Source organism: Podarcis cretensis (assembly GCF_951804945.1).
Source record: "Podarcis cretensis genome assembly, chromosome: 3".
In the NCBI taxonomy this organism is placed as follows: domain Eukaryota; kingdom Metazoa; phylum Chordata; class Lepidosauria; order Squamata; family Lacertidae; genus Podarcis; species Podarcis cretensis.
Genome location: NC_137172.1, coordinates 85,960,536 through 85,986,552, shown reverse-complemented (window position 1 = coordinate 85,986,552; position 26,017 = coordinate 85,960,536). Strand labels below are relative to the sequence as shown.

Here is a 26,017-nt window from a genome sequence, read left to right as displayed (position 1 = left end):
CCCTTCTTGCTGGAACAGTACATGAATGCTTAGGAGGAACAGGGCACATAAATAAAAGTGCCATAAAAGACCTGTTCTGTGTTAGGAGTCACATCAAATAAAAAAGGAGTGACTATGTACTCAGAGGCCTGGTTCACATGCCGCACTAAACCATAGTTAAAATAAACCACAATTTAATGTGAACAAGCAGTGCTTCACTCTTCCCTTGCTCCGGCTAGGAAACAAACCATGGTATGGCTTGTCTTGTTGTCCAGACCTGGACTTGTGGTTTGTTTCTCTCTGAACAAACCACAAGCGGAAGCCAAAGTTTGTTCTTAGTTTGCCACTCATGGTTTGTTTGAGGGAAATAAATAATGAGACCAAGCTCAGATGGCGTGACAAGTCAGATCATGGTTTGTTCCTTGGCAGTGCAGCAGAAGTGGGGGAGGAGTAAAGTGTCATTCATATTAAACCACAGCAAATTTGACTATAATTTAATATGTCATATGAAGCAGATCAATGTGCCTTTTTTCACCTCTGAGTAATCACAAGAAGACCTGAAAGAGCTGGTTTGTTCTAGGATAAAGGACTCCAGGGTAAGGGAACATGACTCCTTAAGGAAAGAACATCCAGGCCAAAAACACTGCAAGTGTCATCATGTCAGTGCTTCAATAATGTTAGATCAACCTCACAGACAATTAATAGTACAAATGTTTAGGATCAGGATATCAATCTTCACTTTTCTGAATGGAAAAGGAACAACAAATAGTTATGGACTAAACTTGCTTAAAACTGCTCTGCAATGGCAAACATCTGAAGGGAGGGGGAGACACTGAATTGTGCTTTCCATATTCTACTCTGTGGCAAATCTCCTCAATGGCAGGGTGGGGTAGGGAATAGGTTTCAAAAATATTTTAGACTTGTATCATACATTGAAAATCAATAGTTACTTGGTAGGCACTTAAGGGGTTCTGAAAAACCTACACGTCAGACAACTTCCTTTTGTGAGTCAGATGATAACTGACCTTCCATCAGCACTTCAAAGATACATAAAGAGAGCCTGAGAATAAGTTTGCTTCTTATCATTTTCTAAAGCCATGTATAAATGCATTTAATTTACTGTGCTAGCACTATCGCTTCCTACTCCTACACACAAGGTGGCGGTTACAGTAGCTCTGTGATAGGATGATGACCCTATTGAGAGGCGTGAGGAGAAGAAATCTGGTCTTCTCAGCAGAACAGAAAAGCAAAAACATTTCCCTTGTCTATTTTATGTTGTAGACGGAGGAACTTTCTGCTGTTCACGTTAGTCTTTGTCTGCCTATGCTGCATAATGGCTTAGGCTAAAGTGGCCTAAAGTCAGCCAAGCCTACATGTTTCTTCCAGATTCTGTATCTTAAAACTAGTTAATTTCACGTTGACACTACTATGCATGTCATATCATGTGTTGTTGTTTTTTGTATTAAAAAAGTGCAGGAAAAAATTACCCATCTTTTTCCTTCTTCTGTCTTCAGTTCCAGCACACGAAGGCAGGACAGATGGAAGTATTTCAAAGGCAAAGAAAGAAGAACATTAAAGCATACAAACATATTAACTTGCAGTTAGTAATATACTCTGCATCTTTCCTCTTTGCTATTTGCCAGGGCAAGTGATTTCCATCATTAAAATTCCTTTCTTCACAAAACGTGAGTGCTCCTTTTCTCTTTCCCTTCCTGGAGTAAAAGAAAGCTCTTCAGCTTCCCCCTCTCTTTCCATCCATTTCCCCTCCCCTCCCCAGGACACTAATTGCAATTCATCGGGTGCTAATCTGTACCTTTCCCGTGGCAACGAAGAAGCTGGGATTGACTTTGTTTGGCTCTTGTCCAAATCCGGGCCTCAGTAACCTGACCTAATTATCATTCTGACTATGCACACTTCTTGAGGCCATGTCCTGCCATGACACTTTGTAATACTGTCCTCTCTTTGTTTGTCTGACATATCTTCCATGCCAAATATGGAGCTCCTTAGCTGCCCCCACACACCCATGTGGATCTCCCAGAACAGCTTTCTTTCTCCTAGCTTGAGATGTACAAGAAGGGAAGGCACCAAAACAAAGACTACTTTTTCTCTCGGAGGTAATCATGAAAGTCAAGACTCCATTTCTAGCACTGCTAAATGTTCAGAGGTAAATAGAAATAATCTTTGTGTAGGGCCAGGTTCTAAACTAGCTATTTCCCAACATTTTTATATTAAATTTGCCAGGTAAGGGGCATATATGGAGGCTTCTTCTCTATATGTAGCAGGATATCTTTAATCCTTGTGTAACTGATCTTTATTTCTGGTGGTAATGTGCTGCAAAGTTTTGTCAAACTTTGTTTCTGGTGGTGATGTGCTGCAAAGTTTTATCAAAGTTTTGTTGGAAATATTTGGCTCTCCTGGAAACCCAACCAGATGGGCAGGGTATAACAATATTATTATTAAGTACAACTCCCATCAGCCCCAGCAAGCATGACTAATAGCCAGGGGTGTAGGGAGTTGTTGTTCAACAACATATGAAGCCAGAGGCAGTGGCGTAGCATGGGGGGTGCAGGGGGGGCCGCCGGACCGGGCACAACATCTGGGGGTTAGGGTTAGGGTGCGCAAATCCATGGGTTAGGGGGCGCAAATCCACGGGTTAGGGGGCACAAATTACTTGCCTTGCCCCGGGTGCTGACAACCCATGCTACGCCCCTGGCCAGAGGTTCCCCACATCTGGTCAAAATGTAGGTGTGGGATAACACATTAGTATCATATTGATAAAAACATCAGCACCTGCGGGGGAATGATAGAAAGCTTTCTTCAAGGCATGGAAAGGGTCTAGATCAGCGGTTCTCAACCTGTGGATCCCCAGCAAGGCCAGAGCTCAGGGATGATGGGAGTTGTAGTCCAACGACATCTGGGTACCCACAGGTTGAGAATCGTTGGTCTAGATGGATATTATGGTAGAATGGGGTGGGGAACCTGTAGTCCCCCAAAAGTTGTTGGACTTCATGAGCCCCAGCCAGCCTGGTGCATCCTCAGGACTGATGGGAGTTGTAAACTAACATCACCTACAGCATCACAGGTAGATAGTACTGTAGTGGTGAAGAGCACAAGCTGGGATGTCCCCAACTGAAATCTCACCGTAGTCATGAATTAACTAGGATGTCTTAAGCAAAACCTGAAAACCTAAATGCATAAAGATGGAGACAATAATAGAGGCCAACCTCCTGCATAACTTGAGCTTGAATGGGATGTTGACCTAGTTCTGCTGAGGCTCCCTCGCATGTCAGCCTCCACCCCAAGTAGAATCACTGTCCACACCACCACATGAGCTCTTGCTGTCCCTTGGGATCCCTGAAAATTTCAGTGCGCTGCAAACAAACCTGTAGTTGTGGGACCACTTATGTGGGTTGTAAATGTTAGGGTGTGAAACCTAAGACGCGGGCAAGTTAGCAATGTCATGTCACTTTAAGTAGTCAAGCTCGTTAAGTTGTTAAGTTGCTCAGTATATAAAGAGTGTTTGTTTTCTCTGCCTGTGGGGGGCGTGAAGCAAAAATGTCTGAAAGCTCCGGAGGTGTTTCTGTTATCTTTCTGCAATAAACCTGTCTTTGGAAAGACAGGCTTCCCTGTGTCGTTATTTCTTTGCTGCTGAGACTCTGAAGCTTGTACTGCAACAAGAATCTCTGCACTGGACTTAATTAATGCTCTGCAAAGAGAACTGTTGCTGGTTGCGCAGCGGAAGCGTTTACTGGACCAGTACACAGACTCTCTTAGGTTATGGGCTTTTTTCTACGTTTCTACAGCTGTATTGTGTGCAGAGAAAGTGAAAGCAGCTTTCGGATGAGAGAAGACCGGCTTGGTCGTAAATCCAGCTCTTAAAGGAACTGAGAGGCTGCAGAAAGTTGAGAGAGCTGCGTAAGTGAAGATTTACAGCTTCATAAGCTGCAAAAGGCTAGCTTGACCTCCCGTTGTGTTTTTGTTTTGTTAATAAAAACAGAGGACGGTGGTAGGTTGCTAGTGAAGAGACGGAGGGAAAAAAGTTTAAAAGGCTTCAGAGGAGGCTGGAGGCGTCTGAAAAGTGAGTAAAACAAATCCCAAGGGGAAAGAGAAGCAAGGGCACACAGAGGGAGTAGCAGCTGACCCCAAGAATGGCAGTGGAAAATTTCCAGGTTCCCTTTACAAAGTTGAACTCTGCTAATTACGTGCAGTGGTCTAAGAGGGCTCAAGTCTGGTTAGAAGCCAAAGAAGTGTGGGCTGACTATGTCCAAAGGCGAAAGCCGTTTGTGGCTGTTGCAGCAGATGCCACAGCAGAGCAACAGGCTGCTGCACATGCTCAGAACAGGGAACTTGATAAAATGGATACTAAAGCTAGATGCATGTTGATGGTATCGATAGACGATTCCCAATTACCTCATGTGGAAAATTTAAGGTCTGCATTTGAAATTTGGGAAGCTCTTAGGCGAATTCACCATAGAGCCACCATAGAGCGTGGGGGAACTAGCAGGCAGAGCTGTAAGGAAGCCTCACAAGTGTCTGCTATGGCAAGCAAGTCATGTTTTCGATGTGGCAGCAGGTTTCATTTGATAGCAAAGTGTCCAGAAAAGCAACAGGAATTTCAACAGTCCAAGGCCAGTTTCCGGAGCTACAGGGGAAGACGATGTGAGAACTACAAGAATCAACGATCCAGAGGGGGAGCAGGTGCTGATAAGGGACTATCTGCAATGGCAGCACAACAGAGTCCTAAAAGGAGCCAACAAACCTTGAAGTGGATTATTGACAGTGGAGCAAGTCACAGTTTAGTTCCAGCGACATCTAGTGGCAGCTTGATGAACTGCAAGACATTGCCAGTTGCAAAAACTGTGACTATAGCAGACAATAGTAAACGAGAAATGAACCTTAAAGGCACAATTTATGTTAATTGTTTGCAAACTAACCTTCCTGTTTTCGTTCTTCCAGGAATGAAGAATGGACTTTTGAGTGTGTCATGCCTGGTAAAAAGTGGTTTTAAGGTTGAGTTTGAAAATGATGTGTGCACCATTTCGAAACAGGGGAAGGAGCTAGTTAAAATTCCCTGTGAGGATGGGCTTTTTGTTTTGGATGAAGAGCAGTTAGCAGCAGGTAGATGTTCAACAGGTGAAGCACAAGCTAAGTGTGTAAATAAGGCTCCTCATACAGGTTGTGCACATCTACTACACAGAAGGTTAGCTCATATATGCTTTAAGTATGTAAGCAAGATGCCAGATTTAGCTGAGGAGTGTAACATTAAACCCTGTCCAAATTTTCTGGATTGTTGTGCTTGTAAACATGCTAAGGTTAAGACATGTAACTATCCTAGATCTGATAGAGTAAGCAAGAAACCCTTTGAACTTGTGCACACAGACGTGTGTGGCCCTATGCCAGTCAAATCGCTTGGAGGTGCGAGATTTATGCAAATTTTGGTGGATGATTTTTCAAGGGCTAGTTGGGTTTTCTTTCTGAAAGAAAAATCACAAGCAGCTTCCATCCTGATGGATTGGATTGAAGAAGTCGAATGTAAATTTGACACCAGGGTGCGTAAAATACAATCAGATCGTGGTGGGGAATATGTGAACCACACGCTGGAGACGTGGTTAAAAAGGAAAGGTATAGTTCATAGACTTACCAATCCCTATTCACCACAGGAGAATGCAGTTGCCGAAAGAAAATTTCAAACATTACAGGAAGCCATTGCTGCTTTGCTGTTTGATTCTGGACTTCCTCAGCAGTTTTGGGCTGAGGCTGCACTGTATGCGAATTATACTTTTAACAGAGTGTACAATAGCACAGTAGGCAACACTCCTTACTTCATGCTATTTGGGAAAAAGCCAAAAATTGATCATTAAGAGTTTTTGGATGTCGTGCTTATGTGCTGGTGCCTAGGGCACAACGTAGGAAAGGCGATCCTAGATCTAAAGAAATGTTTTTCTGTGGTTATCAAGCAAACACAAAAGGTTGGAGATTTGTGAATGTAGAAGGCAATCAAACAAAAATCACAATCAGCAGAAGTGCAGAATTTTGTGAACAGGATGGTTGGAATAAAATTCATGGAAATCCTGACATACTATTTGATGTGGTGAACAGTAATAATGAAACTCAGGCCCCAGGGCAGGTATTAGTTCCAGAACAGGCTGAGGAATTTGAGTCTGAGGACGAGGGTGAGAAATCGCCTAGTTCACCCAAGTCTGTAAAGTCAGAATCTTCTAGCTCTTCTAGTTCACCTGTACAGCAAGAGAGACGTGTAAAGTCAGAATCAGAAAGTTCTTCAACTACTAGTGACAAACAGGTGACGACTAGTGATTCTGGGTCAGAGGGGGAAACTGAAGGAACATCGCAGGAACTGTTAAGGCGTTCCAAGCGTGCCAACAAAGGTATACCTCCTGAAAGGTACCAAGCTATTAGTGTTTGGGCTGGTTTGGCAAATTGCGAACCTGAAAGTTTTGAGGAGGTTGAGCAATTACCCCAAGAGGAGGCCATTAGGTGGCGCGAGGCCATGCAAAAAGAGTTGAATTCTATGAAAGAACTGGGTGTGTTTTCCATCACTAAACTGCCAGAAGGCACCAAGGCAGTAAGTTGTAGGTGGGTGTACAGTATAAAGACAACAGCGATGGGGAAACCAGAGTACAAAGCAAGGCTTGTAGCTCGAGGTTTTACGCAAAGAGAGGGGTTACATTATTCCGAAGTCTATGCACCCACTTCAAGGAGTGAAACCCTTCGGGCACTATTAGCAGTTGCTGCTCAGAAAGGGTTCAAAGTGAATCAATTTGATGTCTCTACAGCTTATCTTCATTCAGACTTGGCTGAAGAGCTCTATATGGAGCTACCGCCAGGATTGAAAGTTGGTAAATCAAATCAGGTATGGAAACTACATAAATCTATTTATGGACTCAAGCAATCTGCTCATAATTGGAATGAGTGTTTGAATGACGTTTTGGTAGGCATTGGTTTTAGCAGGAGCAAGGCTGACAATTGCTTATATTTCAGAGGTTCAGGAGATGCCCAAGAATCTTTGCTTGTTTATGTAGATGACCTGATTTATACTTCAAAGACACAAGAACAAGTAAAAAAACTAGCCAAAGAGTTAAATAAACACTTCAAAGTTAAGAATCTTGGTGATGTAAAGGTCTATCTTGGTGTTCAGATAGATAGGACCAAAAATGGCAGTTTTCTACTGAATCAAAAAGGCAAGATATTGCAAATGTTGAAAAAGTTTGGCATGACGGAGTGTGCAGGTGTTAGAACACCAATGGAAATGGGTTTTGTAAAAGACAATGAGTTCAAGGATAGTGCTGAATTCAAGCGTGCTGAAATCTTTCAGTCAGCACTGGGAAGCTTACTTCATCTTTCGCAATGGAGTAGACCAGACATTGCTTACGCTGTTAACTTACTCAGCAGAGAAGCTTCAAAACCTAGTGTAAATGCATGGAAAGGAATTCAAAGAGTGTTAAGATATTTACAATACACCAAAGATTTTTGCCTTGAATTATCTTCTGAGGGACAAGCACAGATTACTTGTTGCGCAGATAGTGATTGGGCAAATTTAAAGGATAGAAAATCAGTGTCTGGCTGTGTAATAAAATTTGGTAACTCTCTGATTGGGTGGAGATCCAAGAAACAGAACCTGATTGCTTTGTCGTCAACAGAAGCTGAGTTCTGTGCCTTATCTGAGTTATGTAGAGATCTAGAATTTTACAAATGCTTGGCACAAGAGATGTATGAAAAGGCCATCACTCCAATCACTGTATGGGGTGATAATCAACCGTGTCTTAAGTTAGCACAAAATGGGCAGCTTAAAGGTCGTACAAAACATTTGGATATCCGCTTTCAAAATGTATGTCAAATGGTAAAAGCAGGAATTGTTAAATTAAATTACTGTCCCAGTCATGAAAATCAAGCTGATGGTTTTACAAAACCGCTTGGGTTTCAGCGGCATGAAAACTTTTGTGAAGAAATGGGTCTGAAGTAATTTTGTTTTTGTATTGCCAGCGAGAGGGGGTGTTAGGGTGTGAAACCTAAGACGCTGGCAAGTTAGCAATGTCATGTCACTTTAAGTAGTCAAGCTCGTTAAGTTGTTAAGTTGCTCAGTATATAAAGAGTGTTTGTTTTCTCTGCCTGTGGGGGGCGTGAAGCAAAAATGTCTGAAAGCTCCGGAGGTGTTTCTGTTATCTTTCTGCAATAAACCTGTCTTTGGAAAGACAGGCTTCCCTGTGTCGTTATTTCTTTGCTGCTGAGACTCTGAAGCTTGTACTGCAACAAGAATCTCTGCACTGGACTTAATTAATGCTCTGCAAAGAGAACTGTTGCTGGTTGCGCAGCGGAAGCGTTTACTGGACCAGTACACAGACTCTCTTAGTAAAGAATGTGAGTAATAACTTAATATCCCCAGGGACTTTCTTTTCTGCTGTATGTAAGAAAACACTGCATGTTCCCTTTGATCTTATAGTATGGTAGCACCTACAGTTTGGAGCTTCCTGCCTATCGCTTTCGGAAAGGTGGAGCAACAGATAGAGGAGAGGAGAAGGGAGGTGACAGAGGAAGAGGTATTGGCAGGGTCTACAGTCTCATACTGTCTTGAAGTGCCAATTTAGAAATACTTTTGTCTAAACTAACCTCTCTACCGGCTTTCAAAACTGATTGAAATCACTAAAAATTATACCACTTAAAAAATAAATCCCTAAACTGTTTACATAGAGTGGAGTTCAACACACTGCTAAGGAGATTGTTCCATCAGTGCAGTGGCATAGCATGGGGGGTGCAAGGGGGGCTGGCCACACCGGGCGCAACATCTGTGGGGGGCGCGCTCGCACTTGCAGCTCTCTACCCCTACCTGGCTCACTCACTCTTTCTCAGTGCTGTCACAGATTTCGCCCCGGGTGCTGACAACCCACGCTACGCCACTGGTTGGTGCTGTCGTCGCCGCCACCTCAGCCCCAAACGGGAGGAGCCCGAGTCTCGCCGCTTCCCCTTCCCGCCGCTCGGTGCCGCTTCGCCTCAGCCAGCCGCTCCTCGGCCCGCAGCCGCCGCCGCATGTCCCAGGTTACCTCGGCTGCGGCTGGCGTCGCGGCAAAGGGCTACACTCAGGCCGTGGACGTGGCGCCTCTCGTGGAGCTGGCATTTTGCGGGGCGCAGTGGTGTAGCGTGGGGGGTACAGGGGGGCCGGCCGCACCGGGCGCAACATCTGGGGGTTAGGGTTAGGGAGCGCAAATCCATGGGTTGGGGGCGCAAATTACTTGCCTTGCCCCGGGTGCTGACAACCCATACTACGCCACTGCATCAGTGCAAGCATTTCTGTTCTCCATCAGAACCATCTCCCCTCCTCTCCGCCCCACCCCCGACTGCTGTCCCAGGGCTTCTCCAGAGGGAGAGGCATGGAGGGGGGGGGACTGGGGGAGAGTCCCATTGTGCTAGCAGGAGTCCTTGCACTGGCTTCTGCTAGCAGAATGGATGAATTGAATCTGGTCCCCAGAGAATAATAAAAGGACACACAGCAACATTCAGAAAAATTCCCCAAAGCCAAATAAACACAGAACAAAGCTACAGATCACAGAGAAAACTGATTAGAAGATTCTGAAATGCTAACGTACAACAAAATGTTTCCTAGAATAAAATGCCTTATTTGCTTCCTTAGTGAGAAGGGAATACTTACCCCTAACTAGAAAGTGAATAACGTTATCGCTTACCTAAATCCTAATACACGGATTTCTTTGAATCCCGCAAGTTTCTCAAATATCTTTTGCATCTATTAAACAGAGAGGGGGAAAAGTTAATTATATGTTCATTCTTCTGTCAGGGGAACTGACAGATGTTAGCTAAATAAGCATTTACTCCCAGCAGAGCCTATTCTAGCATTTGTAAAACAGAACTTTGGAATTTAGAAAGACCATTGGGGAATTTGCTTTTGTTGCATGGTTAGTGGAGACCTTAATTAAGCATTTTAACTTGGACATGCTGAGATACTGTTTAGATTAATGGACAAAGCCCTGCAACGTTGCAGCTTTTCTCACCTAGTGAGCCTGCATGCCTTATTGGTATTGGTGTTTGCAATAAGGTTACAGAGGGCATTGTTTAAGCCCATGGCCTTGGTTTTCAGGGCCAGAATTCGCTCCAGTTTACATGAAGCAATATGACAGTTCGACTTCCTCTCAGCATGTGCAGAACACCAAACTCCACTATCAACCTCTTCAGTCACTTTATGGTTTTTGATGCATCCTTAAAACATAAAGTGAACAAGGTAGGAACATGTGTTTGCAAACAAATGCATCATGGTGGCTCACTTTATCAGGGAGCCTGGTTTAGGTACAGCTGTTTAGAGTACACTTGGTAATAAATCTAAGTTGGTTACTACGTCGTGATATAAGCTGGGAAACCATATGACCTAAGCTTTGAGACCTAAGATCACGGCATTTTGCTGCCAGAGGCAATGGGCAATAGGGTGTCCTCTCCCCATTTACTGGAATGACAATGAAATCTTATTTCACCACTGCTGGCAGAACACTGAGAAGCAAAAGGCTAGCCGGGGTGTGTGTGCAGGATACATGGCGCATGCTGTTCGGTCCTCCCAACACCCCTCCACTGCCAAGAATCTTTTACCCGGGTCGTTGTTTCACACCACCTAACAGTAGGCAGTGGGTGGGTGTGCCTTCCTGGCATTCATTTATAATACTTGTGTCCCACCTCCCCCTGCACTTGTGGCAGTTAAATCCCATAAAAGAATTTAACCACAGGTTTGAAGCAAAACACTTCTTTAGTTCATGAATGACCAACTTCCTACATCCACAAATCATTATTAGAAAAGGCTTCCACTGTGTTACACAACAATCACTTCCTACACATGATAAATGACATAAGGTAGTTTATTTCCAGTGACTAAGTGATGGGTATATATGGAGACATTATAAAGTGGGATGCAGGAGATAATGGCTGAACCTCATACATGGATGAAGCAGAGAGATAAAAGCCCACCCAAGTGAGCCAACCAATCTAATGGCCTTCTCCTAAATCCACCGACTTATAATGCAGCCTAATGATCCATCCTAGCCCACTTGCTCAGGAAGCGGCTATTGCTGTTGCTACCTAATTAGCCCTTGGATGATACTGTGCATAAGACAAATGACAGAAAAATTATTAGGTGCTTTGTTTCAGTAGATCAGGTTGTGTCAAAGCTGTGCTGACAGTAATGGGGAGGATGGAACAATGACAGAGAATGGCTACGTTGCCTTTCTGACATCACTCTTTTGTGGAAGATGCCCTCAGTGCCCTCCCTTATTGAGTCGGCCAGATTCCTTGCTACGTTCAACGCAGCCCATTGTCTTCCCCTCTCCTTCTAAGCCAAATGTACACTACTGCTGCAGAGAGGGCAAAGCATGCAGCGGACGCTCTTCCATATTCTTGCGCTTGAGTGCTAGGTGAGGGCAAGTGACCAACATGAACATCAAAGAAGAGGAGCAGGGCTCTGAGGCCTGGCTGTTACCTCCCTGCTCCAGTGTGGACCTCAGAAGGAGCTTGATGACGATGACGCTGGCTTTGCAATACTCCTTCCTTATTTATTTTATTCTATTTCCCCCACATGTGACTGCATATTTACGTTCCAGGTAAGTTGACACTAGCTTCTTAGCTAGGTATCTTGAATGCCTGAACTTGAGGTACACATTCAATACCTAAACTCTGTGGACCTACTTCCTGGCTGAGAGAGGTCTCCTCCCTTTTGAACTTCTGGCACTTGGAGAAGACCTTTTTATTTCAGCAGGTATTTAAAGTACAGTGGTACCTCCGGTTGCGGACGGGATCCGTTCCGGAACTCTGGTCGGATCCTGAGGTTTCCGCAACCGGAGGGATTGCTTCTGTGCACACACGGTAGAGCGCTTCTGTGCATGTGTGCGTGGCAAAAACCTGGAAAAATACTTCTAGGTTTGCGGCTTACGTATCCCGAAGTCTACATAAGCTGAGGGATATGTAAGCAGAGGTACGACTGTCAGCTTTTCTGATGTTGTGGTTAATTGTAACCTATTTTATCTAACATATCTTTTTTGTATCTTTATCGACCTAGAGACTACAGTGTATATAAATTGTGGAAATAAAATAAACAGTGCTTCTCTTTCCAAGCAAAACCAGTACTGCAGCGGCAGCTCTTTACAAACATACTACAGGATCTCGAAAACACAAATCACAGAAGGCTTTTCGGGTATAAATTTATAGCTTTATGGCTAGCCGAAAGAATCCTACCATACTGAAGCAAGTAACGTAAACATTTGCTAAGCTTCGTTTTCCCATGGGAAGCTTAGATTGATTATGGGCCAATATTCTTATTCTTATTCTTATTCTTATTCTTATTCTTATTCTTATTCTTATTCTAATTCTCTTGGTTGCCATTTCTTGGTTAATATTTTGTGTTAAACACTGTGGTACATATACTATACATGCCCAATCATCTTCTTTTTTGTATTTATAAAAGGTAAAGGTAAGGGGACCCCTGACCATTAGGTCCAGTCGTGGCCAACTCTGGGGTTGCGGCTCTCATCTCGCTTTATTGGCTGAGGGAGCCGGTGTACAGCTTCCGGGGCCAGCATGACTAAGCCGCTTCTGGCGAACCAGAGCAGCGCACGGAAATGCCGTTTACCTTCCTGCCAGAGCGGTACCTATTTATCTACTTGCACTTTGATGTGCTTTCGAACTGCAAGGTTGGCAGGAGCTGGGACCGAGCAACGGGTGCTCACCCCGTCACAGGGATTCGAACTGCCAACCTTCTGATCTGCAAGTCCTAGGCTCAGTGAATAGACCTTCAGGATTACTGACCATCAGGAACACAGACTGATGATCAAATGGTAACTTACCAGAGGTGCTTATAACTACTTGAAATGCTGGCTGCCTTTGAGCTGGATTGGGTGAAACCACTTCCCTGACCTGGTACATCACATGGAGGACAGCAAGTGCACTCCCCATTGACCCGGCACACCTGTCTCTCCTTCAATTACCCCACACATCCCAATACTGCCTAAGTGTATATAATCCAAAAACACTAGGTCAACCTCCTGGAAAAATGCAATACCCAATTGTGCAATTTTGACTTAAGCACAGTGGTTGTACTTAGATGTTCTGTCCATGCATGGCCATTCCTTTCCTTCTCATGATGGGCTGGATCAGGGGAAAGGGAGCAGCCTATTTGCCATGTGGGCAGGAGAACCACTGTTTTGTTCAACAGTCAAAAGAGGTGCCCCCTTATTCTTGGAATATGTGCTGCAGTGGCAATGCAGCGAACATGTCAGTTAATTTTTTCCCCTTTGTCATGGAAGTAGTGGCAGAGTAGCTACAGACCTTGCCACAAATAATGAGATCTGTCGCTATCCATTTTGCATCAAAAGCTAGAGAACTGAGAGCATTGTATTTGGTTAGCATCGCCCACTGCATTCTTAGATTTTCTTTCTGGTGGAGGCCAATGAGTCTAGGCATGAAAGACAGAGCTGTGAACAATTTCATTGATGAATACTTCATCTCAAGAACAAAGCTGCAGGCCCTTCAAAGCAGTCAGTGGCAATTTCAGTCAATATATATACATTTGGACTGAAATTATAGATTGATAGATACATGCAAACACACACTTTCCCCATTATTATTCATACACCTCTCTCAAAACTTGTTTAAAAGCTGTTGGGCTGTCACTTTATTAGTTCTCAGATCTCAGTAGGGTGTTTTACAATGTGGAAAGTTTACCCACAACTTTGCATAAAAATTTGTGTTACATTCTAGGAAGAGGTTATTTGAAGTTTTTTCCAACACACTTTGAATAAGCACTGCATTTGCAAAGGATTTAAGAATTCAAAAGGCAAAGTGAATACCCCAAAGCAGCATTCCCGGAATACCTCCCTCCTCACTTGCCATACTGACTTTTGCTTAACTTTCAACTAAGCAACCTTCAGATCATTAATTGCTGGCTATTAAATAGCTAATGAAGCATGCAATTAGCCTTAGTAATGATATAAACATGCCATCTTTCCTCTAACTCAGAGGAAATGGGATAATGCCCAAATGAATAGAGGAGAATGTGTGATTTTGGGTCCCCTGGCAGCTTCCTTTGAAAGTAGTTCAGACAACAGTGGCTAATTTCATTCAACATTCGTATTTAGATTGCTCATTAGGTTTATTGTTGAAATGAAATCGCTACAAAGTACTGTCCATTAATTCCTGATGAGGCTCAAATGACTTTTCCTAATGGTGTGTAGTACAACTAATGCTCTCTGCTGACTGGGTATCTCTATAGTCTGTCTTATGCTGCTGAGGAGATGCTGTCAATGGGGGAACAGATGCTTAAACCACTTGAGGAGAAGGGGTGCAGCACAGTGGTATAGGCCTCGCATAGGCCTGTACCATCTCAGAGCATGCCCAGAGGATTTGAGCTAGAAGCATCTTCCTGTTAAGTTTGTTTGTTTGCTTTTTTTCTTTTCTTTTTTACAAGCACACATAGTTCTATTATTTTGTCTATTTATTTAAACTGTTAAATAATGGTGCTGGAGGAGACTCTTGAGAGTCCCATGGACTGCAAGAAGATCAAACCTATCCATTCTGAAGGAAATCAGCCCTGAGTGCTCACTGGAAGGACAGATCGTGAAGCCGAGGCTCCAATATTTGGCCGCTTCATGAGATGAGAAGACTCCCTGGAAAAGACCACAAAGTTGGGAAAGATGGAGGGCACAAGGAGAAGGGGACGACAGAGGACGAGATGGTTGGACAGTGTTCTAGAAGCTACCAACATGAGCCTGACCAAACAGCAGGAGGCAGTGGAAGCAGGAGTGCCTGGTGTGCTCTGGTCCATGGGGTCACAAAGAGTCGGACATGACTAAATGACTAAACAACAACATTTAAAATATTCATATGCCACCTTTCATTATCAAATCTCAGGACAGTTTACAGAAAATATTAAAACAGTAGTAAATTAAATACAGCAATCCACATCAGAAAAAATAGAAAACACAGCACTAAAGGCTAAATCTGCAAGGGGGACTGTGAGTGTGCCGGGAAACTATCTTGCCTCAGTAACGAACTGGATGAGAGCCAACAAATTGAAGCTCAATCCAGATAAGACCAAGGCACCAAGTGGTTTCCTAGACTTGATGGATGAGAGGTGGCCTGTTCTTGATGGGGCTACACTTTGTCTGAAGGAGAAGGCACATAGTTTTAGGGTACTTCTAGATCAATTGCTGTCACTTGAGGCTCAGGTGGCCTTGGTGTCACGGAGTGCCTTCCATCAGCTTTGGCTGGTGACCCAGCTGCACCCCATCTGGACAGGGATAGCCAACTCCTGTCATCTATGTTTTGGTAACCTCTAGGTTAGATTACTGCAATGCATTATATGTGGGGCTGCCTCTGAAGACAGTTCATAAATTTCAGCAGGTGTAGAATTCAGCAGCTAAGTTGCTCACCGGGTGCAAGACTGCACTGCCTGCCAATTAGTTTCTGGGCCCAATTCAAGATGGCTCAGCATTGCCATACCTCAAGGACCACATCTCCTGCAGCTAATCCAGACCCTGTGATCATCATAAGACCCTTCTTCGTGTGCCCCCTTCACAAGAGGTCCAGAGGGTGGCAACATGAGAGCGGGCCTTTTCTGCAATGGTTGCCTGTGGAATGCTCTCCCCATGGAGACTGGTCTGGTGCCTTTATTGCATACCTTTAGGTGCCAGGTGAAAACATTCCACCTCTCCCAGGCCTTTGGCTAATTAAATATTTTATGGCCTTTTAAACTGGGAGGGTATTGTTTTGTTTGTTACTATGTTAATTATTTTTGTGTTTTAATATGACAAACCACATTTGATCCTCAGATGAAGTTTGGTGTGTGTGTGTGTGTGTGTGTGTGTGTGTGATCAGCAAATGCTTGGTGAAATAAATGTCTTTAGCAGATGTCAAAATACAAGTAAAGTCAATACCTGTCATATTTAGGGAGAAGGAATTCCAAAGGCTGGGCTCCACAATGGAAAACACCACATCATGTTCACACAGCATAATCTAAATGGCTAAACAGGCTTTTAGAGGTCTCCTGCCAAACCAAATTTCCCCAAAATGCATGAACAGGTATCAGCTAAGGGATAATGAAGAACCACCCCATGAGAATTGATCTTTTCACAATGTGGGTCAGCTCAACCCCTTTCTCCCCTGGTGAGTTTTAAGCAGCAGCTTGACACAATCATTTTTATGATCTCCCCGATACATCTAAAGATGAAGTAAATGTGTGTGTCAACATGGGGTTCTCCAGGGCCACGTCATTTCTACCCCACGAGATGATCACCACCTCACTGTTCCTCCTGCCACCATATCATACAGCAACAGAGAATGTACAGTTCATATAATTTGCACACACCTAAGTATTCAACCCTGAACACAACCAACCAATGACATATTGTGGGGCCTGTCAGGTACTTGACCACCTCCCCCTTCAACCCTGCAGTCTCAGGTAGGCAACCAAAACAGGAAGTCTGAATCTCTAGGCAACCATAGATGCATAGGAGCCAACTTCTAGGGGCTATGGGGCCTTCAACCCCCATTAGAAAGTATTTGATGGGGCTGCCCTCCCCAAAGTTGATGGGCATTCCCATTCAAATGGTGTGTGTGGACTGCATCATTTAATCAATTATGTGGAGCAGGGCTTACCTGGGCCCCCACAATATTTTATTCAAGTTGGCACCCCTGCATGGATGGCTGTTGGCTTAATGGCTCAAAGATTATGCAGGGTACCTTTGCAGTGTTGGACGTAAGAGTTAGGAGCAAGCGGTGTTCTCTGTTTTGAATGACTGAATTTTTAAACTAACTGAGGTTCCAACTGATATAAAGAGCAGTTACCATAAGGCCAGAATGTCATCACTGTTACTACTTTCTGACAGCTAGTGTGGTCCAGGGTAGTAGAGCATCAACTTGTTTCTGTAAAATGTGGGTTCAGGTTCTGGTGCTGGGTTATCAGGCAACCTGGTTCTTGGACACAGTGCCTATGTACTTTAAAAACACCAGTCCTTGGGTTTTAGCACGGTTTAATTAGTTTGTATGGCAGAAAGTTCTTTACTTAGCGTGGCATCTTGATACTGATTTGACACTGGCATGCACATGTATAAAACTGTGGATTGAACAGTTGGCATGGACTGATGAATCTTCTCCACTGAAATGTAGGACTGCTTATCATTTGCTGAAAGCATAAGACCTTCCCATATCAAATCAAGCGCTTAACTTGCCTGGATTGAGCTTTTCATTATTTCCTTGCAAATCTGAACTACTTGGGAAACACAAACCTAAGCAGCTTCCCACAGATTACAGTCTAAATAATTTCACTACTCTATATCAACACACAGCAAAGCAGACAACAGACACATTTCTTATTTATCACTGTCTATAATGTCCCACTAAATAAACCCAAACCAACCCTCTAAACAAACAAGTGTAAGTTGTATTGTCATTGAATAACTGAGTGCTCTTACTTGAAGCTGAAATTTTTCAGCTAGTTTCTGGTACTGAGGAGATGTAGGATCACTCAGTTCTGGAGTATACTCCTGGTCAGTGAGGGTCACACTGAACTCCACCATCTGCTCCACAGGACGTTCAGGGACTATGTTCGGGACCTCTGGCTTTGGCTCCTGAGAAAACAGGAGAGGAAATGAGTTGCCATCCTACCTGGGCAACACCCAATATCCTGTATACTGAAAGTGAACTCATTCTCTGACTGCCAGTCTTATGCGATCAAAACCACACCATCCACACACAAGACAGAGGTATTAATCTGTGAGGTTAGCAGAAGCATGCACATGCACACACAAAACTTTGGGAAAGCAGACAAAGTAAAAGGAGAAAAAAGTCAAAGGTTCTGGGGAGAAGAAGAAGAAGAAGAAGAAGAAGAAGAAGAAGAAGAAGAAGAAGAAAACAAAAAACTAGAGAAGGGGAATGGAATACTGGCTGGCTTGTGCTTCAAGCCAGCACTCCACACTACAACACCTTGTCGCAGAACTCACTAATATTATTTAGTTCTATATTTTAAAGAAATTTTGCGTGATATTTCTTAAAGATGCATGCACATGTCATTTAAAAATAACTGGGCACAGAATCTACACCAACTGATTTTGTATTAAAAGGCTGAATACAGCACTAATCTCTAAAATCATGAATATTTATGTGTATATCAATATGCATATTAATTACAACTTCCTAGAAAACTGTCAGCATGCAAATGTCTATATTTTCCCATGTTCTGAAATCCCCGTAGAAGCAACATCTCCCAGTTTTAGATTGATACAATCAGTAACAGCATCACAACAAGGAGAAGTACCAGTCACTGCTATTTTCAGCTGAGACTTTTCCAAGAATAAGTCAAGTGGGGTGCCCTTAGTGGTTCTGATGCTAGCCACCAGTTTGCTTGGGTCTTCCCTTGGGTTGGTGGGTAGGGCTACTGTGATGATTTGACAGGATGTACAAAATATGTAAGTTTAAATAACATCTATCCCAATACTTCATTCTCTCACTGCCCAGCTATGCTGCAAAAACCGAGAGGTGCGTCCCATGATAACTTGTAATGCTCTGGTGAATCTGAAGACTACAGCCGAAGATTTGTAGCATCCTCTATGACAATGGAAGGGCTATTGGGGAGCACATCGCAAAATGCACACAGCTTTGCTAATGACCCTAAACATACAGGTTTATAGAATGATTGCATGAATGGCATGGGCAAGTTGGAATGGTCCTGACTGCAACATACAATGGACCAAGGTATGCTCAGCTCAGGGCTTTGTGGTTACTTTGTGTATACCAGCCAGTATTTCAAAGTATTCCTTACATGAATTCCTGACAGGCTTTTCCCTCGACCAATGCTTCCTCAGTGCCTTTTCCCTCATTCCCATAAGCTAGAAAAGAAAACTTTGATCTGTTTTCCCACCCCTTTCATAGCAAAGCATAGGCTTCTGTTTGTGTAATGGGAATGGATTATGCAATAAGGACAAAAAGCCTTGATTAACATTGGTGGGTGAAACCTTTGCTTTAAAGCCATTTCAAATGACCATTATTTTCCACAAGCGTGGGCAGGAAGCATCATTCACAATTAGCTCACAGGAGAGACGCTAATACAACATTTACATCATAACTGAAGTGAATATAGAGAAAACCTAATGGCTTTCTCTAATGGCACACAAGTCACTGAGTCAGAAAACCAAGAGCAATTGGCTAGCGATATGGAATGTTAATGTGCCCTCACCTTCACAGGAACTTTGGTGTCGTCAACAACGGGGCCTGTAGGGGCTGCTGTGTGCAGTAAAGGTAGAGAGGGGGTTAAAAACAGGTGTGGGAGCTCTTTCTTTGCCCAAGAAGCAAATAATGTGAATTAGCAAAATAACAGAACCAATTTGAACCTAAGAAATGAATTAAAATATACATTTACCTCTTGTGATGTATATAATTCAAGAGAAACAAAGGCACAGATTGGGGTGACAATATTATGCACACTAATTTAAGAGCAAGACTCACTGAATTCACCATGAGTTAGAACTTCGCTTTAAAGGCCAAACGACATGTGCCACCACTCAGGCAATTAACAATTACGTAAAGGATGTTTTGAAGTAAATAGTAGGCATAAGGGCCCCAATTCAGATCAGGGGCTTGACTGGGGTGGGACTGTAGGGGCTTTAAGCCTCTGTTCCTCTGCTGTAGCCCCAATCCAGATTAAGAGCCCTGTACTTACTATTTGCACTAGAAGAAAGACTGTTGGTGCAAGTGAAAGGTTTTATTTCATTGCAAATAGCAGGTACAGAGGGGCCCAACACAGACTAGAACCATAGCAAGGGACAAAGGTTTCGAACCCCCTACAACCCTGCTAGGATCACACTCCAAAATGGCCCCTTCAGTGCTGCCATTTAGTTTTTGAAAGCCATTCATGCAGTTGCATGAACAATAGCATTGCCTTCAACAACGTACCATCAAACCCCATCCAGATGAAATTCTGTGTTGCCAATTTCCTGCCTGATTATTTCTTTTAGCAAACCGCAGCAGCTTTTCTGAGAAGTATTTTACAGCAGAAACAAGATGAATAGTGCACAGTTAAACGCTCTGGTTTAAGCACTGAAAGCTCAGTTTGTAGCTACGGGAAAGATATGAGACTTATAATCCAAACATATGCCATTAGCATATTTCACTTGCGACACCCATTATATTTCAGAGTTCTGAACAAGTAACAATAATACTCAGGGTTAATGGATAGAAGCATATGGCATCTTTTAATTTACCTGTAGCAACAGAAGGTTCTTCAATTTTTTTGCCACTAGTTTTCTCTGTAGAAATTTCCTCTTTTCTATCAGAAAGAAATAAGGAACACTGTAAATTATGGAGCGAAGATGAAAGGAACAGGAATTCTTTCCTCTTTGACATACAGATTAAGGCCTTGATTCAACTAGGTATTCTCTAAAGTTCTATTGGTCTCAATAGGATAATGAATCTTCTATTTCATTCCTCTTTGCACTTACATCAATGGAACTTAAAACTGCTTATGTTGGCTGGGCAGGTGCCTTAGTTTTATAGACACAGCCCAAATAATGGAATAAATGCTTCTAAATACCCCCCCCCCCCGATAATTAAAACATTTCTGTCAATAGTAACAACAACAACACCACTATCCATGAATGAATCAGTCTGTTTCTGGTCTCTGTCCATTTTGCAAGTTGTTTATTCATAATTCAATGCCATCCTGTTTCTTTTTTAAAAAATAAATAAATCCATACAAAAATTTATATTTATATATTTGTTTTTTCACAAATGATTTAAATACATTTTCTATCTCAAAGTAAAATTTTCTAAACACACTGGGTGAGATTCAACTAATGAGTCCTATCAGTGGAAGTCCTACACAAAGGACTTGCACAACTTGCTTTCCCCCCATCTCTACCCCCCACCCTCCCAAAATTGGCTCAAGGTGGGGATGGGGGAAATCCCCAGAACAGGTGATTGTTCCATCCAGCAATGTTTACTGCGATATCAAGTTCCTTCCATTTTATCCTAGAATACACATTTAAAATGTGTATGTCCTTAAAACCAAGAGCTACAGCGCAAAATTCAGAGAAGTGTGAAATCCAAAGCCCTGTAGAACGCCCTCCCATCAGATGTCAAGGAAATAAACAACTATTTGACTTTTAGAAAACTTCTGAAGGCAGCCATGTTTAGGAAAGTTTTTAATGTTTGATGTTATTGTGTTTTTAATATTACATGGACTTGCTTAAAGCTGGGGATGAGAATTAAGGGGTTATACCAAAATCCTTAAGAAACCAGTGGGTTCTGAGGAGGGATTTGAAATAAAAAGGTGGTTCTGCTCTCATAGTCAGAAAAGGAGCTCAGACACAGGGGGCAGTGAGGGATAACAACCAGCTCCATCATTGCCAGCTGTGCCTGCTTCTAAGAGAGCAAAAAGCTGAGGCTAATAGAGTTGGAGGAGCGAAGGTCATAAAAGGTATAACAGAAAACAAGCAGAGAAAGGTAAGGTGAGGCAATGATGTGAAGGCCTCAGAAGGGAAAACCAATTCATATACAAGTGCACCAAATGTAGCCTCACTTCAGTTTAAACTTGTAATGAACTCTTGTCAGGGTTATTTTTTAGGCAATGTAAAAGACTGCTTCTGTTTCTTTCTACAGTGATGCTTGAACTGGTCCTATAACTCAATTTTTCTCCATTCACGCTGTTCCTTTAATTTTTGCCCTCTACAAAACTGATCCAATTTCAAAAGAGTAGTAGTGGAAGCAATAGTAAATAAAATGAATAAGTGCCACAACAAACAACCACAGGGGTCATTTTCATGGAGGTAAAATATTTCCTTTCCTTTCTGATGAATTGTTCTAATATTCTGCACGACGCAGCACCTCATGTGGCTACCACACAACAGATGAAAGTCAGGAAATCTATATGTTCTCCTTCTTTGAGGGTCTTGTCTTACATTGTGACAAGCTAAACGTTCTTCTAATTTAGGGTGTCAACCCTTTCTAAAACATCCATTTGCCAAATTCTCTCAATCCTCTACCTTTGCAGCCTGGTAACTTTCAACTAGAGGTGCCATGCAGAGGCTTATTTTGGGACATTATGCATCCAAAACATTTCCTCTTATTACTATGGCATTGCCAGAGGAGGAATGATTGGAGTGAGGGGGAGGGGAGGACTGTAAGGAGAAAAGAGTTTGGCAGTCAGAAAGAATGAACAAATGAAGAGGACTCCATGTTCTTTTCTCTCTCTCTCCCAGATTATAACTGGCCAGATCAAGAACACACTTGTATCTAAAGTAACATCTTTCCAAACAAAAGGTCTTCTCAAAATCCTTTCTGCTTGATCTGGTGGCTGCTAAACTCAGATTAAAGCCACAGGAATGCTTTCTTGTACATTTAGCAGCTCACACAAGTGGTCTAGTCATGAGAACCAATGAAAAGGAAACTTATATATCAACTTTCACACTCTGCTGAAAGTGGAATTTGTGAGGTTTCCTAGCCAGACTTTACTCCAATCATATGAGCTCACAAGAACTGTTTAAAAAGGGTTTGGACTGGACATCTTGAATTTGGAAATGTTGATAAAAACCAGATTACAGAATGGTATATGTAACAGGGCACATTATTGAAAAATTCATGGAATTTTAAACAAACAAATATACAGTCAGAAGTAAATAACTTTATATTACTTCAATCTTGACATTATCCATCTCAGTTCTCCTGTGAATATTGCATTATGTCTATTTAGAAATTGTTTTGAAGATTGAAAGATCTTCAGCCTACAATAGCTAATGCCCAAATCTTCCTGGATAGGATTGTGGATCAAATTATTTATGAAGAGTGTGATTCTGAATCACTCACCCTTTAGAGGCAGTCACTCATGGACACACCAGACTCAGAGGATTTTTTACACTCTTCTTAACTGTAGCAGGTGTAATAAATGTATGTCATGCACATAAGCTACATAACATTCAAAATGCTTACATACCTTTTACATTTTTGTTTACAGAAGGCAGGAACATCAACTGAAGAGAACTCTTATTTTGGTTTACTTACCTATCCTGGAAGGTTCTGTGTTTTACTCGCTGCAAAAAGATTTAAAAAGAGAAAAACAGATTACTTGCAAGTTTCTTCTTTCATTATTCCATGATTCAGTCTAATGCCATTTCTTTTCCACCGTGGATCCTTTAAATCTTTTTTTTATGTGCCTTGGTCTTTTAAAAGAGACATTCTTCTGTGTGAGAAAACACAGTCTTTAGGTCTTACCCGTTGAATTATCTCCAGATGCTCCTGAGAATTACTGAAATTTTTCCCAATGTCAAATATGCAGAAAGTGTCTCGTTGACAGGCGGTGACCCAATTCTGGTATTCTGATGCATCTGGAATCCGATCCAGAAAGATCCGGAAGGCTTCCCATACAGCTTCTTGGCAGACTGAGAAAACAGAATAAGAATGCCTGCACTTTACTGAGCAAAAACTTTAATCTTAATTTAGTAACAGCACCCGTATAGAGACTTAAAGGTGTTTGATCCCTTACTAATGCTTCAGTCTGTCTCACACATGCAGCTAAATTTTGGGTTACATGGAACTCTGCTCCACAAATACCCAAATTGCCCAAACTCTGAAGCTCATTCAATCACTTACTAGTTCTAACTTTTTTGAGAAGCAAAAGGACCACTGGCGGCCTCTCTCTTTAGAATTGTCTAGCAACTTCAAAGCTAGGCGAAACCACCCCCCTACACCCATTGTTTTCCTTTTGGGAAGAAATGTGCAGTATGCTCATCAGTATGTTTAGTCAGAACTAGTCCTCATACGTTTATTTCATTGTTCATTTTTTTTACACATTTGTTCAAAGCAGCTTACAATATAAGAACGTCACACAATACCAAAAAATACCCACTAAAAATGGACACACACACACACATTCATATATCAAAAGACAGTAATAGAGGATCAGAAATAAAACCACAAAGCCAATAAAATAACCAAATGTCTTCCAAAACAGTCATGTTTTTGCCAGACGTGCATAGAAAGATTAGCCTGATAAATATGCATTGGGAGGGCATTTCACTTAAGTGGGAGTTACTCAAAAGTATTTATTTATTTGTTCAATAAAGCTTACAGTAATGCCACTTACACCAAACGATAGACTTTGTTTCCCAAGTGATATGCTTTTTTGCGACTGTAATTCTACATGGTTATAGTTCTATTCAGGCATCTCCCCAAAATGATTTTTTTAAAAATGTTTCAGAAAATCATGAGGTCTCAGCTGAAGTGAAGACACAGAGAAAGGACAGCAACTTGCTCAGCAGTAATTAGGTGAACATGTTAACTCAGAGTCATGAAGCACTAATTTCCTCAGATCAATCAATCGTGAAAATCATGGGTATGGGGTGGTTATTGAACTGTTGGCTCCTTTAGCTGGGGTGATGATCAAGCGTCTGGTTGGAGGAACCAGGCCTATGGCAGGAAAATTGCATTAAGTATGATGATAGTAAATAAAATAGCAGGCTCCAAAGAGTGGCTTTTAAAAGTTACATTGACAGGTGGAAATACCCTGGCAAGTACAATAATGAGAAATGCCTTTCCTCTTGATTTTCTACCTCAATCAAACAAGCTTCTGCTGCAATAAAATATGTCAACTCTAACTCCCTGTGAGAAATGTTTTATACCCCTACTACTCTAAGGCTCTGTATACACTAGACATATTTAGTGCACATTTGAAGCACATTAACTACCTCAGAATTTGGGGCACTGTAGTTTGTTAAGGGTTGCTGGAAACTAACTCTGTGAGCAGTAAACTATTCAGCCCAGAACTCTTTGAGGGAAAGAAAGTGCTTTGAAGGGCAAGTGCAAGTTGCACATGTATTGGCATCTGAATAATCAGTGATTTGGATAGATGAAACTGCTGTTTGCAAAAAGCTGCACTGATTGAGGTGGGGCGAATTGGTGACAACAAATCATATAAATAAGAGATTCGAGCTATGGGCCAAGTAATAGCTTTTTAGATATTTGGTGGCAATACTACAGAACCATCATTTGAGTACATACACCCATCCAGTTATTATATCCTGTTCTAGACCTTGCAAAACTATTCCCCACCCCAGGATTTCACAGTGCTTTATACCTGTACCCTATAAAATCTAAAGCTAGCCACCAGAACTAGTTCCTAGTGCTGCTGCAATAACGAAAGGTGATTATGGCTGGTTCCTATTGGAAGTAAAGTATTTTCCTCACATTCATGCCCAGATAATTTCTGAAATGGTTTTCAAAGGGTTTTAAAACCCACACTTTACTGAAAGCATAGTTATTTATCAGCTGATCCTCATGGCTCCTACTGCAGCCTTTTACAGTGTAGGACTACCAATTGTCAGAATTCAGTGCCGGTCAGAGGTATGTGCCTATCTCTCCAGGCACCGGCTGAATTCTTTTGACCTCCCTCCGGCGACTCCCGGCAGGAAAAACACACGAGGTCCGTTCCGGCGATTTTCCTCAGGCTGTGAGAAAAACACACCAACTGCTCTCCTCCTCCCTGCTCTCCAGCATATCCCCAGGGAGGGGAATCAGACTCAGACAGAAATGTATCTACATTGCTTTTATTCCTGTCTTTCACTTCAGTACAGAGAAAACATGTCTGCTCTCTTCAACAAACAGAGAGAAACTCCAAACTCCACCCATGTACATCCTGTACAGGTCATATGACACACACACTGAGCTAACATCCGGTGCTCAGTACAGAATGGACTGCCCCTTTGTTTCCATGGCAACAGTCACATACTTCCTGTCTGGCTTTGCAGCCACAAGCAGCTGACTTGGCTGCTAGAGCCTTTGCTTGCTGCTGCATTGCTGCTTTAGAATAACATACTCCCCCTAAAGTATCAATGCGTGCAGCGAGCAAAGCGTCATCCAGAGAAGAAAACAAACAGTTGTTATATGTATAACACTCCCCTGTTGTCTCAGTTCCACCCTTGGAACTACCTGCCACTGGTTTTACCAATGTACCTCTCTGGTTGTGTGACTTCCAAGGAATGAGTGCTTCTGCATTACC

General features: G+C 42.5%; 1 protein-coding gene across 6 annotated transcripts in view; it reads right to left on the bottom strand.

The window, feature by feature from the left end:
* IMPG1 (interphotoreceptor matrix proteoglycan 1) overlaps positions 1 to 26,017 on the bottom strand; it is an 81,451-nt gene that overhangs the window by 31,129 nt on the left and 24,305 nt on the right. For all 6 annotated transcript variants that reach the window (XM_079970411.1, XM_079970413.1, XM_079970415.1 and 3 more), the window contains exons 3-9: positions 23,236 to 23,402; positions 23,026 to 23,054; positions 20,232 to 20,296; positions 19,208 to 19,254; positions 17,448 to 17,603; positions 9,675 to 9,733; positions 1,467 to 1,487 (exon numbers count right to left, since the gene is read on the bottom strand). In XM_079970411.1, coding sequence (XP_079826537.1) covers positions 1,467 to 1,487; positions 9,675 to 9,733; positions 17,448 to 17,603; positions 19,208 to 19,254; positions 20,232 to 20,296; positions 23,026 to 23,054; positions 23,236 to 23,402 — 544 coding nt within the window. The remainder of the gene's footprint in view (positions 1 to 1,466; positions 1,488 to 9,674; positions 9,734 to 17,447; positions 17,604 to 19,207; positions 19,255 to 20,231; positions 20,297 to 23,025; positions 23,055 to 23,235; positions 23,403 to 26,017) is intronic.